The sequence below is a fragment of the Haliotis cracherodii genome, unplaced genomic scaffold, assembly GCF_022045235.1.
Source record: "Haliotis cracherodii isolate W230 unplaced genomic scaffold, xgHalCrac1.p SCAF_36, whole genome shotgun sequence".
In the NCBI taxonomy this organism is placed as follows: domain Eukaryota; kingdom Metazoa; phylum Mollusca; class Gastropoda; order Lepetellida; family Haliotidae; genus Haliotis; species Haliotis cracherodii.
Window position 1 is genome coordinate 2082889 of NW_027266293.1, and position 20419 is coordinate 2103307.

Below are 20419 nucleotides of genomic sequence, written 5' to 3' on the forward strand. Positions count from 1 at the left end.
TATTCGAGGTAATAAGCGCCCCGCTCTAATAAGCACCCACAGCAACATTTGCTAATATATTGGCTAGTGAACAATCACAATTAGCACCCATTCCGATTGATCAATGTACACAAGACTTATTTATTTGCATATAATACGCACTCGTGTGTTATATGCACCCTTAATTATGGGCAATTAAATTCTGGAAAAATATATCTGTCGTTCATAAACACTTCAGGCTGTCAGCATAAACCACAAAATTTATCTTTCAACTCTGTTTTTTTCCACCAAAATATTATTCTAATAAGAGCCCCCTATTTCTAATTTTGAGAGCGCCCTGGGCACTTATTACGCCGGATATGGTATTTGTAATGGAAAGTAGTTAGATTCAAGAAAGTTTGGGAAAATAAACTTGTAGGAAATGTTGACATTTGCTGTTGTTGCTGTGGACATTGACCTTTAACCTCCCTTCATCTTTCTTAAAAGTGTGCTTGGAGATGTTTCATGTTTAAAGAAAAATATCTCATACATAGTGTCACCAGTGTATTACATGAGAAAAAATTTCTAAGTTCGATCTGGAGTCACATCCAGTGAGGGGACTTGCTGCCATGTGACTGGATTCCAGCTACAGCTTTCTTTACAATACTAAACTCAGTTCATTAAGTCTGGTTTTGAAAGAAACAAAATCATGGAATCATATTAAAAGGTTTTAACTTCGTCCATATCTCAAAAATAATTAACACTGGCAACGACGAAGTTGTCTTACTCTGCTTGGGAATCTGTCAATGAATAATGCCATTTGCTAAAATCTCACTGTTTTTCAATTATCAAGACCATTTTTCACCTTTGGCAAATATTCTTAAATATCACTTAAATACTGGAAGCACTGTGCGACAATGTACTCTTCATTGGACTGCTAATTACAAAATGAATATACAAATAGATAAGACTTGTTAAGTTTATTTTAATTAAGAAAAACATTTAAAGATTTCCAATGCAACTTGAGAATTCCCAACAGTTAACACGCTACTGAAACACACCAACATGAATTACATCATTAGAAGCCCCAGCATTGTGATTCAATCAGCAGCTGCCATTGATTTGTAAAGAACCATGTTGCAGAACTTCTACACGTTCGAGAATACCAGAACAAAGTTACTGCCTGTCTGAGTTGTAAGCCAAAGTGTTAACATTTGTTTAAATGACCTTGAAGAATGTCCTCTAGGAGTCATTGACTGAAGTAATACTGCATCAATCTGCACTACCTGCATCCACTACCTGCATCCACAGGTAACTCACCTCGGCAACACCCAGGTAACACCCAGGTAACATACAATAGTCTGTCAACTGATGAGCTGATCAGGAGAAGCACAAACACTAAGCCATCACAGGTCACATTGTGCCAACAGCATGAATTAAAATTTGAAAGTTTTCAATCAATAAATTCAGTTTAAACTCGTCCTACCTGTTGTCTGAGCACAGGTGTATACGTTGTCTGTGCGTACGACTCCACCCAACACAATCGCTAATCCCACACTGCTGAGAAGGACTGCTGTGCACGACATGATGGGAACCAGCTTCCATGTGTAACCTCACTAAGTCAGCGCCGTCATCAACTGACCCGCCCCAAGACAAGATATCGGCGAAGTCAATTTCAGCATTATTATGCCCATAACTGCCGCCAGTCTCCGCCAGTCCTCGCTGGGTTTTTGTAATGTATACTCTGACTTGGGCTAACGTCCTTCTGGAACCATATTCTGCATCAACTTTTATGTTCCGTGGTATTCAGCTAAACATTGACTTTGAATTCACCAGATCAAGATTTCCTATCTCAATTCTGATTTTGTGTTTTTCTTGGAAATTCTGTCTGATTCTAGCATGGTTCTATGGTGTAATTTGCATATCCTACAATCACACAATCTTATCAGAAAATTGGAAGATTTAGATTTGTCTGTCAACTGTAGGTAACTATCTATATCTATCTGGCAAGCAGGGACTTTACACAGCAGGACAAACAGGAGACCTGAGGCTGTAGTTCAGTAGGGTATATAGGGGATTATAAACTCTGGTTCAGCAGGGTATATAGGAGATTATAAACTCTAGTTCAGCAGGGTATATAGGAGATTATAAACTCTGGTTGAGCAGGGTATATAGGAGATTATACACTCTAGTTCAGCAGGGTATATAGGAGATTATAAACTCTGGTTCAGGAGGGTGTATTAGGAGATTATAAACTCTGGTTCAGCAGGGTGTATAGGAGATTATAAACTCTAGTTCAGCAGGGTATATTAGGAGCTTATAAACTCTGGTTCAGCAGGGTTTATAGGAGATTATAAACTCTAGTTCAGCAGGGTATATTAGGAGCTTATAAACTCTGGTTCAGCAGGGTTTATAGGAGATTATAAACTCTGGTTCAAGAGGGTGTATTAGGAGATTATAAACTCTGGTTCAGCAGGGTGTATAGGAGATTATAAACTCTAGTTCAGCAGGGCATATAGGAGATTATAAACTCTAGTTCAGCAGGACATATAGGAGATTATAAACTCAGGTTCAGCAGGGTATATAGGAGATTATAAACTCTGGTTCAGCAGGGTATATAGGAGATTATAAACTCTGGTTCAGTAGGGTATATAGGAGATTATAAACTCTGGTTCAGCAGGGTGTATTAGGATATTATAAACTCTGGTTCAGCAGGGTGTATAGGAGATTATATACTCTAGTTCAGCAGGACATATAGGAGATCATAAACTCAGGTTCAGCGGGGTATAAAGGAGATTATAAACTCTGGTTCAGTAGGGAATATAGGAAATCATAAACTCTGGTTCAGCAGGACATATAGGACATTATAAGTCTGGTTCAGCAGGACATGTAGGAGATTATAAACTCTGGTTCAGCAGGACTTATCGGACAGGAGACGGAGAGTTTAAATTCTGACTTGTCAGACAAATAGATATTTAAAGATATAAATAGACTCCTGATATAGAGATCAACAAAACGTCTTGTAGAATTTGATCTTACATGTTTCACAAAACAAACCATGTATGATAAAACTGCCATATTTCGGAGAACTTGTCTGATGAATATTCATTAAAGCAGAAGGTTTTTCGTGCAGTAGATTCTGTATCTAACCCTACCAAACTAATGCATAGCAATTGAGGGCTGTTGTGATCCAATAAGCCAATGCAGCCACCACGGACTGATAGACACTCGACTTGATTGTCATGGAAAATAAATGTAAATATTTGTTTTCAAATGACCATTCTTTGATTTCCTATTGCACCTTAAGTGACAAGGAAATTAATTGTGTATTCCTTGAGGTACTATTTATTACTGGTACTGATTGGGAAGTCATGGCCGAACAGTGCACGCCCTGATACAGTTTTGTAAAATATCCATCGATATCACTTTCCTTTGCTCCTCTTTTTATCTGCTGATTCCCTAATGACTAGTGGTCATCGTTTGATAGGACCAGATGATCGGCCGAACGTAATAGGTTCACCCTATCGCTAAAACCTTACTTTCAAATTATGACACCATATTGTAAAAATGATTTAAATTTTAAGAGTAGAGAAGCTGTCCGTCCAGCTGCCACAGCAGGATGCTATTAAGTGGAGCGCCTTCTCTGTTATTTTATCTCGGCGTGACGGTACAAGTGGCCCGAATAGTTTTAAGTAACGGTTCAGGATCTGCATGAAGAACAATAGTCTCAGATTCACTGAGCGAAATTGGAGGAAATTAAAGTTAATCATATCGCCATAATCACTGCCTTGGAGGTATTTTCTATTGATTCCCCGAGGAAGGTCAGGAAGTTCAATTGTGTTTCCATAATCATATCCTTAAAGAGTAACAGAGCAGTCATGCTGCATAATTTACTGACAAAATATGGCGTTTTCCTCAACACTGAGTGTATGGGGCATTGTGCACTCATGGCCGTTGTTATGGATGTCTACACAACCTAAACTGCGCCATGGAAACATGCAAAACCACAGTCAGATTAACATAACACATTCTCCAGGAACTGAATACAAATTAAAACATGACAAGTATTTCTGTCTAATTTCAGCAATCTGCAAACAAGGCTTGTTTACAAAAGAGAACTGAAATATTATACTCGAGTTTTGTATTCTATATGATAATGTTCAGTTTTTTCAGAAACAAATAGCCTATAATAGAAGAAAATTACAGGGAGTTATCAAGGCATTCTCAAAGGCATATTCAGCCTGAAATCGACATTAAACTTCAGTAAACAATCCCAGATTGGAAATACTACTGTCCCAGTTAGGTGATTACAAGCCTTTGGTATGTGCCTTGTTTTGACACAGCCATTAGATGGGAATTTCGAAACTACCAAATTACTGACTTTGACATTAGTGTACGTCTAGGTACCTCTGGGTTGGAAAAAATATGGACTTAAGAAAATATGTTTATGAAATAAAGATTATATTTCCCAGTTCGCCAGTCACAGGTACTAAGTTTAAAATCCAAGAAACACTCAAACACTGTTGTGTCGAACTTTGATGTGTCGAGCTTACGTTTCTCTAAAAGTAAAAGCTTGGTGCCTCATTTATCATTTTTGCTTGCGCCAACCTCTGAAAACGAAGTATTTACTAGGGCTGTTATGATTCACTCGTGTAATTCGGTGAATTGAACCGCCTACTTTCATGAATTCATTATTCATGGTCACTAGAATTGAATATTTACCAAAAACATTAAAGACTGCAACCAAGAATATGCAGTCATGTGCATTTACATACCCTGTACCTAAAAATATCCATAAAAACTTATCATATGCATAGATTTCTTAAAAAAAACACACACTCTTATGGATTTAATTTGACAGTAATGTGGTCACTGGTCATTGTCATATTTGAGCAGATACTAATACCTGGGTAAGTGCAGTTGTGAATGTATAATATAATAATAATTAACTCTGTCAACATGGTCAAACCATGTCAAATATTGTATTTTGTTATTGTTTCACTGAATATAAGCAATAATACATCAACTGCTGTCTTGTTATAATGTTCGTGAATACATATTCGTATTCATTACCCTATATTCGTGATCATATTTGCCTCATAGTGTATTTGTTGCAGTCCTAGTATTTATGAAGGTGCCTTCAACTTCGACATAGTGTTTGGCTCTATATCCCTGATGTAGATAATATTCTTTAACTTTGACATCTCATTTTAAAGCTAAACTAAAAGTATTCTCCTTGCCTCTGTTGTTTGGAAACCCAACAGTGTATTCATTCTGTTAAACCCTGTTAATCTTGACACTTTTAATTCCACAAAAACATCTTCCAGATGATTAAACCCCACCTTCCAGATGATCAAACCCCACCTTCCAGATGATCAAACCCCACCTTCCAGATGATCAAACCCCACCTTCCAGATGATTAAACCCCATCTTTCAGATGATCAAACCCCACCTTCCAGATGATCAAACCCCACCTTCCAGATGATCAAACCCCACTGTCCAGATGATCAAACCCCACCTTCCAGATGATCAAACCCCACCTTCCAGATGATGAAACCCCACCTTCCAGATGATCAAACCCCACCTTCCAGATGATCAAACCCAACTGTCCAGATGACCAAACCCCACCTTCCAGATGATCAAACCCCACCTTCCAGATGATTAAACCCCACCTTACAGATGATCAAACCCCACCTTCCAGATGATCAAACCCAACCTTCCAGATGATCAAACCCCACCTTCCAGATGATCAAACCCCACCTTCCAGATGATTAAACCCCATCTTTCAGATGATCAAACCCCACCTTCCAGATGATCAAACCCCACCTTCCAGATGATCAAACCCCACCTTCCAGATGATCAAACCCCACTGTCCAGATGATCAAACCCCACCTTCCAGATGATCAAACCCCACCTTCCAGATGATGAAACCCCACCTTCCAGATGATCAAACCCAACTGTCCAGATGACCAAACCCCACCTTCCAGATGATCAAACCCCACCTTCCAGATGATTAAACCCCACCTTACAGATGATCAAACCCCACCTTCCAGATGATCAAACCCCATCTTTCAGATAATCAAAGCCCACCCTCCAGATGATCAAAACCTTCCTTCCAGATAATCAAACCCCACCTTCCAGATGATCAAACCCCACCTTCCAGATGATCAAACCCCACCTTCCAGATGATCAAACCCCACCTTCCAGATGATCAAACCCCACCTTCCAGATAATCAAACCCCACCTTCCAGATGATCAAACCCAACCTTCCAGATGATCAAACCCCACCTTTCAGATAATCAAACCCCACCCTCCAGATGATCAAAACCTTTCTTCCAGATGATCAAATCCTACCTTCCAGATTATCAAACCCCACCTTCCAGATGATCAAACCCCACCTTCCAGATAATCAAACCCCACTTTCCAGAAAGTTCTTGAGGGATATCAATATTATTCAACATGTTCAAAGGGACATTATTCCTGTACCCAAGAATTGCTGATCTGATTTGCAGTGTTACCTGGGAACTAGCACTGTCTTGTTTGGGTTAATGGGTTCCAATGTAGATTCCATTTGTAGTTTTTAGGAACTTTCTGTAAGATTAACTTCTGAAACTGCCAACAACAAATATCCGATTTCCTTAGCTCCTTTACAACGTGCTTGACAACAATAGGAGAAATGGTCCTTATTTACTTACATGCCTTAAGGGAAATTAACGCATGTTTGTAAAAACAGACTCGGGTTGCAATGCACGATATCTCTTAACCTCTACATGTTCAAGGTCACAAGGTCAAGGGTTGTAACATAGAGGTCAAGGGGGACACACTGGGGGTGGGAGTGTTGTGCATCTGGGGGGACTACCTCCCACCCCGGGTGTTCTCACACCCTCCCCCTAACTAGACACACACACTTGACAAGTCTCCTGCTTTGTCCTTGAATCCAACATCGTCATGTATGTCAAGTCCGAGTCATGCCATGTCATGGCAGAGTCTCTACGAATAACCATGTATTGCACCCAGCACATTCCACAATCCGTTGCAGTGTGTACCAATTATCCAAGACGATTCTCTTTTCAAGATTTTAAATTGAAAAACTACAAGAATGTTGAAGGAATCTGAACTGATTACCAAGGGAACACATGGAGAAGACGACTACCAAACCACATGCAAGCCTCTCTGTTGTTGTGTCACATTCAATACAGGTGATACATCTATATATACACCTCCCAGACTGTAGGGATAAATGACAATAAATCTTAACACCAACTTATGGCATCTAAATATATCATGCCCGTTTTTGACGCATGTCAATATAATCCTGCTCAAGTGATTTGAAGTTACTTTTTTTTATAAAATGCATGTTTTTTACAAATGTCTTAATGTGGGAAAGGATATACACAAAAAAAATACAATATCAAATGTCTCCTAATATTCTCAAAACAAATAGGAGAAAAAAGATTAAATATATTTTCTACGAATGTGTGGAATAGCCCCAGTGTGTTCTCTGTGAGACCCGTCATCTTGCTTCTAATACACATCTCAGTATAGCCCCAGTGTGTTCTCTGTGAGACCCGTCATCTTGCTTCTAATACACATCTCAGTATAGCCCCAGTGTGAGACCGTCATCTTGCTTCTAATACATATCTCAGTATAGCCCCAGTGTGTTCTCTGTGAGACCCGTCATCTTGTTTCTAATACACATCTCAGTATAACCCCAGTGTGTTCTCTGTGAGACCCGTCATCTTGTTTCTAATACACATCTCAGTATAACCCCAGTGTGTTCTCTGTGAGACCCGTCATCTTGATTCTAATACACATCTCAGTATAGCCCCAGTGTGTTCTCTGTGAGACCCGTCATCTTGTTTCTAATACACATCTCAGTATAGCCCCAGTGTGAGACCGTCATCTTGCTTCTAATACACATCTCAGTATAGCCCCAGTGTGAGACCGTCATCTTGCTTCTAATACATATCTCAGTATAGCCTCAGTGTGTTCTCTGTGAGACCCGTCATCTTGCTTCTAATACACATCTCAGTATAGCCCCAGTGCCAGACCGTCATCTTGTTTCTAATACACATCTCAGTATAGCCCCAGTGTGAGACCGTCATCTTGTTTCTAATACACATCTCAGTATAACCCCAGTGTGTTCTCTGTGAGACCGTCATCTTGCTTCTAATACACATCTCAGTATAACCCCAGTGTGTTCTCTGTGAGACCGTCATCTTGCTTCTAATACACATCTCAGTATAACCCCAGTGTGTTCTCTGTGAGACCCGTCATCTTGTTTCTAATACACATCTCAGTATAGCCCCAGTGTGAGACCGTCATCTTGCTTCTAATACATATCTCTGTATAGCCCCAGTGTGTTCTCTGTGAGACCCGTCATCTTGCTTCTAATACACATCTCAGTATAGCCCCAGTGTGAGACCGTCATCTTGCTTCTAATACACATCTCAGTATAGCCCCAGTGTGTTCTCTGTGAGACCCGTCATCTTGTTTCTAATACACATCTCAGTATAGCCCCAGTGTGTTCTCTGTGAGACCCGTCATCTTGTTTCTAATACACATCTCAGTATAGCCCCAGTGTGTTCTCTGTGAGACCGTCATCTTGATTCTAATACACATCTCAGTATAGCCCCAGTGTGTTCTCTGTGAGACCGTCATCTTGCTTCTAATACACATCTGAGTATAGCCCCAGTGTGTTCTCTGTGAGACCCGTCATCTTGATTCTAATACACATCTCAGTATAACCCCAGTGTGTTCTCTGTGAGACCGTCATCTTGCTTCTAATACACATCTCAGTATAGCCCCAGTGTGTTCTCTGTGAGACCGTCATCTTGCTTCTAATACACATCTCAGTATAGCCCCAGTGTGTTCTCTGTGAGACCGTCATCTTGCTTCTAATACACATCTCAGTATAACCCCAGTGTGTTCTCTGTGAGACCGTCATCTTGTTTCTAATACACATCTCAGTATAGCCCCAGTGTGAGACCCGTCATCTTGCTTCTAATACACATCTCAGTATAGCCCCAGTGTGTTCTCTGTGAGACCCGTCATCTTGCTTCTAATACACATCTCAGTATAGCCCCAGTGTGAGACCGTCATCTTGGTTCTAATACACATCTCAGTATAGCCCCAGTGTGAGACCGTCATCTTGGTTCTAATACACATCTCAGTATAACCCCAGTGTGTTCTCTGTGAGACCGTCATCTTGCTTCTAATACACATCTCAGTATAACCCCAGTGTGTTCTCTGTGAGACCGTCATCTTGATTCTAATACACATCTCAGTATAACCCCAGTGTGTTCTCTGTGAGACCGTCATCTTGCTTCTAATACACATCTCAGTATAGCCCCAGTGTGTTCTCTGTGAGACCCGTCATCTTGATTCTAATACACATCTCAGTATAGCCCCAGTGTGAGACCGTCATCTTGCTTCTAATACACATCTCAGTATAGCCCCAGTGTGAGACCGTCATCTTGCTTCTAATACATATCTCTGTATAGCCCCAGTGTGTTCTCTGTGAGACCCGTCATCTTGCTTCTAATACACATCTCAGTATAGCCCCAGTGTGAGACCGTCATCTTGCTTCTAATACACATCTCAGTATAGCCCCAGTGTGTTCTCTGTGAGACCCGTCATCTTGTTTCTAATACACATCTCAGTATAGCCCCAGTGTGAGACCGTCATCTTGCTTCTAATACATATCTCAGTATAGCCCCAGTGTGTTCTCTGTGAGACCCGTCATCTTGTTTCTAATACACATCTCAGTATAGCCCCAGTGTGAGACCATCATCTTGCTTCTAACACACATCTCAGTATAGCCCCAGTGTGTTCTCTGTGAGACCGTCATCTTGCTTCTAATACATATCTCTGTATAGCCCCAGTGTGTTCTCTGTGAGACCCGTCATCTTGCTTCTAATACACATCTCAGTATAGCCCCAGTGTGAGACCGTCATCTTGCTTCTAATACACATCTCAGTATAGCCCCAGTGTGTTCTCTGTGAGACCCGTCATCTTGTTTCTAATACACATCTCAGTATAGCCCCAGTGTGTTCTCTGTGAGACCCGTCATCTTGTTTCTAATACACATCTCAGTATAGCCCCAGTGTGTTCTCTGTGAGACCGTCATCTTGATTCTAATACACATCTCAGTATAGCCCCAGTGTGTTCTCTGTGAGACCGTCATCTTGCTTCTAATACACATCTCAGTATAGCCCGAGTGTGTTCTCTGTGAGACCGTCATCTTGATTCTAATACACATCTCAGTATAACCCCAGTGTGTTCTCTGTGAGACCGTCATCTTGCTTCTAATACACATCTCAGTATAGCCCCAGTGTGTTCTCTGTGAGACCGTCATCTTGATTCTAATACACATCTCAGTATAGCCCCAGTGTGTTCTCTGTGAGACCGTCATCTTGCTTCTAATACACATCTCAGTATAGCCCCAGTGTGTTCTCTGTGAGACCCGTCATCTTGTTTCTAATACATATCTCTGTATAGCCCCAGTGTCAGACCGTTATCTTGCTTCTAATACACATCTCAGTATAGCCCCAGTGTGTTCTCTGTGAGACCCGTCATCTTGCTTCTAATACACATCTCAGTATAGCCCCAGTGTGAGACCGTCATCTTGTTTCTAATACACATCTCAGTATAGCCCCAGTGTGTTCTCTGTGAGACCCGTCATCTTGATTCTAATACACATCTCAGTATAGCCCCAGTGTCAGACCGTTATCTTGCTTCTAATACACATCTCAGTATAGCCCCAGTGTGAGACCGTCATCTTGCTTCTTATACATATCTCAGTACAGCCCCAGTGTGTTCTCTGTGAGACCCGTCATCTTGCTTCTAATACACATCTCAGTATAACCCCAGTTCATCACACGACAACAATGACTGCCAACACCAGAGAGCCGCCACCATCTGGTGTTTGCACTAGGCACCACTCTGTCCCCAGACTTGGGGAGTAGGACCAGTGTGACAGATTCTCTACATTAATTTTCATTAGTGGTCTGCACTTGTCAGCACTTCCCCATCCTGGGGAGTGACGGAGTGCTTCACATCATCTGGGATAAACTTTGATCTACTCACATGAAAAACATGGCGACCTCTGACCTGGTATGAAGTAATTATCACCATATCGCCCACCTAATCGCAGTACATGGAAGAAAGCATACCATGCTGATATGAGGGAATGGAGACCTGCACTGCAGATACCAACCCACTTCCTCACACTTTCAAACAAGGAAATGGAAAGTTGGAGTTTCCAAACCACTTTGAACGTTCACTGAAGAACCTGTCTGATTATACGGATGACTGATGGGTTTAACAAGATGATATTCCTGGATTTGTCAGCGCCATTGACTAACAATTAGTCAATGAAAACATGCCTTAAAAATATTTATTTTATTTCCTCGAAAGAACCTTTCCTCTTCTGCTGTGAATCAAGCAAGACTTGGTCAGTTTGATCTAGACTTGCTAGGCTTTTTAGTAAAAAAAAATACCTAAAAATTATAAATTCCAGTCATGATGCAGGATTAGGACAGAGTCCTGCGGCTCCAGTTCCAAGCCGGTCTGGTCTGTCGATGATGGAGTGACGGAATAGTGAGCACTATCAGCTCCATAGACATCTTGGTTTCACCAAAGTGAAATGTCCACCCTATAACAACTCCGGGGTTTACTGACACATGATAATGTCATACAACTGCACTACTGCTCAAAACCACAAAGAACTAACTCAGTCTAAGTGTACATGATGTTTTCTAATGGTAAAATATGGAAATAGGACTGTGACTGATAAAAGTATCTGAAAAAGAAACGATTACATAAATGTATACTACTCAAAAGAAGTTAAGGAACACCTGGGCCCACTTGCACAAAGCGATCTTAGCGCTAAGATGATCGAAGCTCCCATACTTTAACATAGGCTTACGATAGTCTTAGTGCTAAGATTCCTTTGAGCAAGTGGGCCCTGATCTTTCATGTGACTGTAGTCAGTATGTCATGGCGTGACAAAGTAACTCTAGCCATATGAAGGAATTGCGTGTTCTTTGACTTTTATAGAGTATATATATGCTGTATTAAGTTAACTTCATCTGGGTGGAATCATGTAGGCCTAAGTCAGATGCTGGTGCTATGCAACAACATCAGTTCTAATATGAATGGTTAGGACTGAATGATGAAGACAAATTAATACGATTTCTAAATGTTGAATCTTCGATCATAATCTAACTTGTGAATGTTGAATGAGAAATATAGACGTTGAATGCTAATGCTAAATAGTAATAACGGATGAATGATGAATAAATTCTTACAAACGATCAATTCAAACACTGAATGCTAAGTCTGAACACAAAATGGTTGATTTGAATGTTGAATGTAATTATCGAACACAGAAATCTAAATGAAAGCAGTTATTAAAACATTGAATATTGATAAACACACAGCTTCTGGGACCCCCAAAATTTCATAATCATGGAATATGAGACAGATACGATGATATGATAATATGATGGTAATACCCGCTCACTTGAGATACCTCAAGATGTGGCACAAGTTTATCTTAATCCTTTCAAAATGAGTTCCAATATGTCATCTTTGCTTGCCCCAGCTAAGACTTGAGAGTAGTATCGTATTTGATAACGTCCTATCACCAGATGGAGAAGCTACTCCTACCAGGTTAAACATCCTAAATTCTCCTGATGTGATAATGGCAAACCCTTAACTGGTATGCGGCGCTGGAACCATGATGTATCATCCACTAGACTGGGCAGTAAATAAGCACAAACATATTACAGAAAGCATTACCCTGGGCCATCAAAAGACTTATCCTGTAAGTAATACATACATCATACTCCATCTGACGAGAGGGCTTCAAGGGGAGATAATCACACATAAATAGTGAAACTGCTTCACTGAAGCTGACACAACAAATCACAACTATCCACAGTTCTAGGATTTATAATAAGGGGAAATATCTACACAAGCAATTTCTTTTTTTCCTTGAAAATAACTTATTTCATTCCCAGTAATTCTTTGTGCACACGATGTAGTGATTTACATATCCATCAATTGTTTCATCACACATAGATGAGGATTTAAAAAAATGAATAAAAAATTCAATTCTCTTTTTCATGTCTTCCAAATCTTCCCTTCATGTTTTCTTTTACAGATATATTTCTCTTATATTATCGTATTCGACGTAATAAGCGCCCTGCTCCAATAAGCGCCCAGGGCGATATTTGCTAATATATTGGCTAGTGAACAATCCCAATTAGCACCCCTTCTGATTGATTAAAGTACACAAGACTTTTCGTGTATAATACGCACTCACGTCTTATATGCACCCTTAATTATAGGCAATTAAATTCTGGAAAAATATATCTGTTGTGTAACATTTCAGGCTGTCAGCATAAACCACGAAATTTATCTTTCAACTGTTTTTTTCACCAAAATAGTATTCTAATAAGAGACCCCTATTTCTGATTTTGAGATTACCCTCGGCGCTTATTACATCGAATACTGCACCTGAAAAACAAAAGGTTAGTTTCACCAAACACTATCATGCCATGCTGTGCACTTACGAATGCAGGTACGGCCGTCAGCGTGTAACCTTTGACCTTTGGGGCATTCACAGCTGAAGCCTCCCTTAGTATTGAGACACTTGTGTTGACATCCACCATTATGGTTAGCACATTCATCGATGTCTGAAACCGTTACACAGGTATACGGATACATACAGATATAGACATAGATATATACCGATATATATACGGATATATAAATATATATTTATTAGGGCTGGGACGGGTAACTCGGGTACCCGGGTCGGGTGGGTACTGAGTAGGACCCGGGTACTCACAGGTCTACCTGGACCCGTGGTTAGTCACATGATATATTGTTTGATGACAAAAATTATCTAGAACTCTATGGATACTCTACAAGTCACTAATGTTCACATTTCTTTCTGACAATGCACCCATTCCTTCTGATTTTTCATATGGTTGAAAAAAGATAAAGCTCAAAGATAATTCAAATTCAGTGTATGAATGACCAGATTGTTTAATACATGTATCTACATACGTTTTGCCAGGGCTATGCTGAAAATGTTCCCAATTGGACGTTTTGAGACATCTCCTGAGACCTACAGTGGGTACCCGGGTAGGGTCGGGTAAAATAGGGGTGGGTACCCGGGTAGTAAATCTCGACTTGTCCCAGCCCTAATATATATATATATATATATATATATACACACAGGTATATTTGTGAGTAAGTTAGTCCGATTTCGCCCACACTCAGCAATACTAGAGCTGAATCCTGCAGGCTTAATTCAGCCAGATGCTTTGTTTGTTTATTTGTTTGTTTGTTGTTTAACACCACACTCAGCAATATTCCAGCTATATAACAGTGGTCTGTATAAATAATCGACAATCCAGGGACTGACATCATGAGCATCAATCCACACAATTGGGATACGATAACATGCATGAACAAAGTCAGCGATCCTGACAATCCGATTCCGTTAATTGCCTCTTATGACAAGCATAGTCGCCTCTTAAGGCAAGCATGGGTTGCTGAAGACCTATTCTAACCCAGGTCTGCATGGGTTTCAGTCAGATGCAGTAAACCAATGGTCAACAGTGTGATAAAAGACATTGTCAAGTACGATGACCAAACACCAGTGGTTAACGTTGTGAGCATCAATATTTACAAAGGTGTTATTAAACAAAGAATTACAAAGAAATGTGAGGAACCATCCACCGGAGATTGTTGCTTGGTTCCTTGAGTTGCCATTTATCACATGACATCTCTACGACAGACATGTCCCTAGCCCTTCTTGGTCACAATATGGCTGGAATATTGCCGATATGACATTAAATATCAATTCCCTTAATCTGGACAGACTCATGGAACAGACTATTACAGGTAACGTGGAAACCGTTATCCGATATCTGTTATCCGTAACCCCCCATCAACCATGCTATACGTGAGTTATCCAATATAAAGGTGAATAGTCACATGACCTACCTTGACATTGCTTTCCCTCTGAGTTGAGTTCAAAGCCCCGGGGACACTTGCACTGGTAGGAGCCGATGGTGTTGCTGCAGTCACTCTGACAGCCGCCGTTGTTGATGCTGCATTCGTTGACATCTGCAACATGAACAAAAACAGACATGTCAATGCTGAGTCAAATGACACGACACAAGGTTCTGTAGCTCACCTTACCCTGACATGGAACACAAGAGAGACCTTTAGCCAGTTCTGGGGTAACACAAGATAGCTCACCTAACCCTGACATGGAATAAAAGAGAGACTTTCAGCCAGTTCTGGGGTTACACAAGATAGCTCACCTAACCCTATATATATGTGTGTGTGTTTGAAACAGATGTGTGTGTTTCAAATAAATGAGCCTGGTTGTAACAAATGTGTTTGTTTTGTTTGTTTGTTTGTTTGTTTGTTTGTTTGTTGTTTAAAGCCGCACTCAGCAATATTCCAGCTATATGATGGTGGTGATCATCTGGCCCAGGCTTTATTATTTACCATCATCATACACTTGGAACAACAAACAACAAACACAAACACAAACACAGTTACAGTGTTGAAAGTCTTTAATCAAGATTTCGTGTTACCTGGAATGAAGGGCGGTTGTCATGTTTTCAACAGTGCACCACAACACAAGACCAACATGTCCCGGACCCGTGAAGATTCCGTAAAAGGTGACTATGCTTGTCGTAAGAGGCGACTAACGGGATCGGGTGGTCAGGCTTGCTGACTTGGTTGACACATGTCATCGATCCCAATTGCGTGGATCTATGCACATGATGTCAATCACTGGATTGTCTGGTCCAGACTTGATTATTTCACAGACCGCTGTCATATAGCTGGAATACTGCTGAGTGCTGCATTAAACAACAAACAAACAACGTGTCCCGGCATGAAACCCTGCACCATATACTCTCACAGATTTCTACTCTGACATGTACAACTGATCCCATTAATCTCCAGTTGCTGACTACATACAGATCTCATTCAGACATGTTTGATGACAATAGATGTGCAACCCTGTGACAATTGATGTTTTCTTTCATGTTTTGACAAATACCCAGTGTCAACTGCCAGGTCTGTAAACACCACCTGTGCTTGACCACCTGGGCTGACCCCACAGAGTTAGTTCACCTTGCCTGACCCCTTAAATCAGGGAGGGAGGAGACAGTAGTCATCTTGCCTCACCCTTCAAAACAGGGAGGGAGGGGTCACTGGTTCACCTTGCCTCATCCCTCAAACCAGGGAGGGTGGAGTCACTGGTTCACCTTGCCTGACCCCTCAAATCAGGGAGGGAGGGGTCACTGGTTCATCTTGCCTGACCCCTCAAATCAGGGAGGGAGGAGACAGTAGTCATCTTGCCTGACCCCTCAAATCAGGGAGGGAGGAGACAGTAGTCATCTTGCCTGACCCCTCAAATCAGGGAGGGAGGAGACAGTAGTCATCTTGCCTCACCACTCAAACCAGGGAGGGAGGGGACTGGTTCACCTTGCCTGACCCCTCAAACCAGGGAAGGAGGAGACAGTAGCTTGACCCCACTAGCTAGAAAGGGAAGAGAGAGGGACAACATACTTCCTCACGCTATACCACACTGAAACTATTAGACCTTTGAGCCACAACTTTAAACACATGCCTTATGATGTTTCAGTCCAGGACCCACTTCCACAAAGCGATCTTAGCGCTAAGATGATCGTAACTCCCATACTTTAACATAGGCTTACAATAGTCGTAGCGCTAAGATCGCTTTGTGCAAGTGGGCCCTGATGACCAGTTACTGACCTCAAGGTGGGGAAGGGTGGGGACAGTCGACTACCTTGCCTGACCCTGGCAGTTTCAGGAGGGAGGGAGGGAGGGGTGGACAGCAGTTCCCACTGTCTGACCCCTCTTCAGCAAGGGGAGGGACCATATTGAAACTATTAGCCGATCTGGCCATAATTTTAGACAAATGCTTTGTGATGTGATTACTGATGACCAATTACTGACCACTTTATGACCATAACTTGTTAACTAGTGGCATGTGTTGTGATTAGGGCAGTCCACATGGTGATTCATGAGATTCATGGCATTACTGGGGTCATTAGGGCTATTCAACACATGAAGCCTGTGAGAGGTCACGACCTGATCGTATGATCTGATTGGTCAGCAGATGTCGGTGACCAGTGGACAGTACTTGGTGGTCAACTCACGATGGTTATTAATTGGTTGATAAGACAATTATTGCCGGGAACATGCTCCATTGCTCTTAATCATCTAAACAGGAGATTACCACTACAATACCAGCACGACTAGGATAAACTGGTGCACTACATACTACGGCTCTATTACTTGGAGCACTACATACTATAGCACTATTACTTGGAGCACTACATACTACGGCTCTATTACTTGGAGCACTACATACTACGGCTCTATTACTTGGAGCACTACATACTACGGCTCTATTACTTGGAGCACTACATGCTACGGCTCTATAACTTGGACCACTACATACTACGGCTCTATTACTTGGAGCACTACATTCTAGGGCTCTATTACTTGGAGCACTACATTCTAGGGCTCTATAACTTGGAGCACTACATACTACAGCTCTATCAGTGGTGTCACAATCAATCAAAATATCAACAGATTGCTATTGGTAAGCACTTAAAATCAATAAATCGATTGTTAAATCAGTTTCCAATCAATAGTATATCAGTTAGGAACATCGGTAGTTTCGATTGTATTTACCATAGTTTTTCAGTTTCAATAAAATACATACAATGCTGTTCAAATTAGTTTTTTCATTTGATAATGAGTGGTAGTAATTTACAAATGGTAATGTGGAAGTTTCTTTTTCTGAAGTTATTAGAGTAAAGAAAAAACAAATCAGGCATATCTCAAACTTTACTTTTTATTTGTTGTTATGGTTATCACATTCAAAGGAAACTTCAGTTCCAATGTTTAATTCAACTCTAAAATCCATCTAAAATGATACACTGAAAACTATCGATATTTATTGCAATGGTTGCTTGCAATATCAATAGATACCGCAATAGTTTCTTTCAATATCAATAGTTATCGCAATAGTGATTTCCAGAACAATAGTCACCCTTAGGCTCTATTACTTGGAGCACTACATGCTACGGCTCTATTATTTATGGTGTACCCTGCAGATGGAGGCAATAATTATATTATCTGAATTTGGCATCAAAGTAGTGATTAACTTGTATTGTAAATATTTTCCATACTGGACAAGAATCTAGGGGCCACTGATTGCCTGACGTGATGAAGGTCAGAGATGTCAACCACCTTCATGAAACATACAAACATGGTACAGACAAACCTAGCCACATACTCAGGGTGAACTTTAGCAAAATAAAAGACTAGAGCTGATTGTGAAAGTCTCAAGCTTTGTTTGTATTATATTTCAGGAGATGGTTATTGTTTCCCTACAAGACCACTTGATAGACACCAGCTCATAAAGACTAACATCTAGTCTTAGAAATGAACACATTTGACAGAAAAAGACAGTTGTTAAATCATCTTAACAAAATATAATAAGAAGAAGCCAGTAGACAATCTTCATTTTCAACTGCATAAATCTAGACTTGCAAAATATTATAGACTTGCATGGGCTGTTTTGGATATATTTGTTTCAGGGTCTGTATGACAGACTACTGGTGAAATCATGGGCTGATCCCTTCTTGTCCTGTTTTGTAAGTCCAAGTGTTACAGAGCCACTCAGATGTATTCCACTCAAGTTTTGTAACTCCAAGTACAGTGATGGAATGCCCTGATAGTGGTCCCTGACCAGTGTCACATAATCACCCAAGGCCAATGTCAAGCATACAGAGTGGACCATAAGTGACCAAACAGAAGCATCGGACTGTGCTATACTACACAAGAGAAGTTAAAGAACACCTGATTATTCATATTACTATAATAAATCTGTCATGTAATGTTCTTTAACTTCTATTGAGTAGTACATAGTGTTGTACACATGACAGCTGTCAGCAGTTGTGGGAGTGAGTGAGGTTTTAAGCCGCTTCAGCAATATTCCAGCAATATCATGGTGGGGGACACCAGAAATGGGCTTCACACATTGTACCCATGTTGGGAATCGAACCCGGGTCTTCGGGGTGACGAGCGAATGCTTTAACCACTAGGCTACCCGACCGCCCTTGTAGTTGTAGGAAGACTACATCATCTTGGCAGCATACTGAGGTAACACTTCCCATCTGACTCCAGCATCAACCTGGCCAGCACTCCAGGCTTACGGCTCCCACCAGGAGCTACACCTTGTCATGCCTGCTGCTATGTTCCTGACAGACCAGGTGATGGTAACACTTCCCATCTGACTCCAGCATCAACCTGGCCAGCACTCCAGGCTTACGGCTCCCACCAGGAGCTACACCTTGTCAAGCCTGCTGCTATGTTCCTGACGGACCAGGTGATGGTAACACTTCCCATCTGACTCCAGCATCAACCTGGCCAGCACTCCAGTCTTACGGCTCCCCACCAGGAGCTACACCTTGTCATGCCTGCTGCTATGTTCCTGACGGACAAGGTGATGGTAACTGCTCCCATCTGGGCAAGATGTATTTTGAAAGGGATAGTTAAGATTATTTTTTGAATTTATGTTTTGTGTTTGGTATTTTATGGATACAAGCCCCATGATGCGTAACACTGCCACACACGGAGTGAGTGAGTGAGTGAGTGAGTGAGTGGGTGGGTGGGTGGGTGGGTGGGTGAGTGAGTGAGTGATTGACTGGGTGAGTGAGTGAGTGAGTGAGTGAGTGAGTGAGTGAGTGAGTGAGTGAGTTGGGTTTAGGGCACTATCACAGTTGTATCACATGTCAGTTTGACAGGGGAGGACAGTCGGCAGTGGTATAGATCTGGTGTATTGAGATATATCCATTGGCTAATGGGGCTTTATCCAACAAACTGCAGATCCTGGTGGCTAAGGGAGACAACTCACATCATAGATGCCTGGGCTACTAGTTCCTCAAGATAGATCAGACTGGAAATTTGTTAACTTTCAAACCATTTTCTTCTTTATATATTCTGATTTAAATCAAAGTGGAACCGACTTTTAAGTGCCATTTTTTTGTAATATGTATTCTGATACATGTACATACTAATGGATTATATTTCTGAGCAGATCTTTCATTGGTTTTGACAATTTTGTAGGACAATTTTGTAGGCTCTGAATCTGGTCACCCCAAAATAACACATCAGCATCTGTATCAGCAGCACTGAGGAGTACAGATGGACTAATTACGTCCAGAAGAACCTACTTTTGGTCAAATGTTGACCATGGGGTGCCCATTTGTTTAATGCCCTAAAGACCAACTTCATCCCTTCATACAATCTTCACAAAGTACATGTAAATTAATGTTGAATCGGTGATTTATTTACATATTAAATAAAAAACACTAAAAAT

At 41.1% G+C, this 20419-nt stretch overlaps 1 protein-coding gene across 1 annotated transcript in view; it reads right to left on the reverse strand.

Annotated features, from left to right (window-relative positions):
• The window catches only part of LOC139477825 (multiple epidermal growth factor-like domains protein 6), a 171300-nt gene that overhangs the window by 22245 nt on the left and 128636 nt on the right, over positions 1-20419 (reverse strand). Inside the window, exons 4-5 of the mRNA XM_071260239.1 lie at positions 14983-15105; positions 13539-13661 (exon numbers count right to left, since the gene is read on the reverse strand). Coding sequence (XP_071116340.1) covers positions 13539-13661; positions 14983-15105 — 246 coding nt within the window. The remainder of the gene's footprint in view (positions 1-13538; positions 13662-14982; positions 15106-20419) is intronic.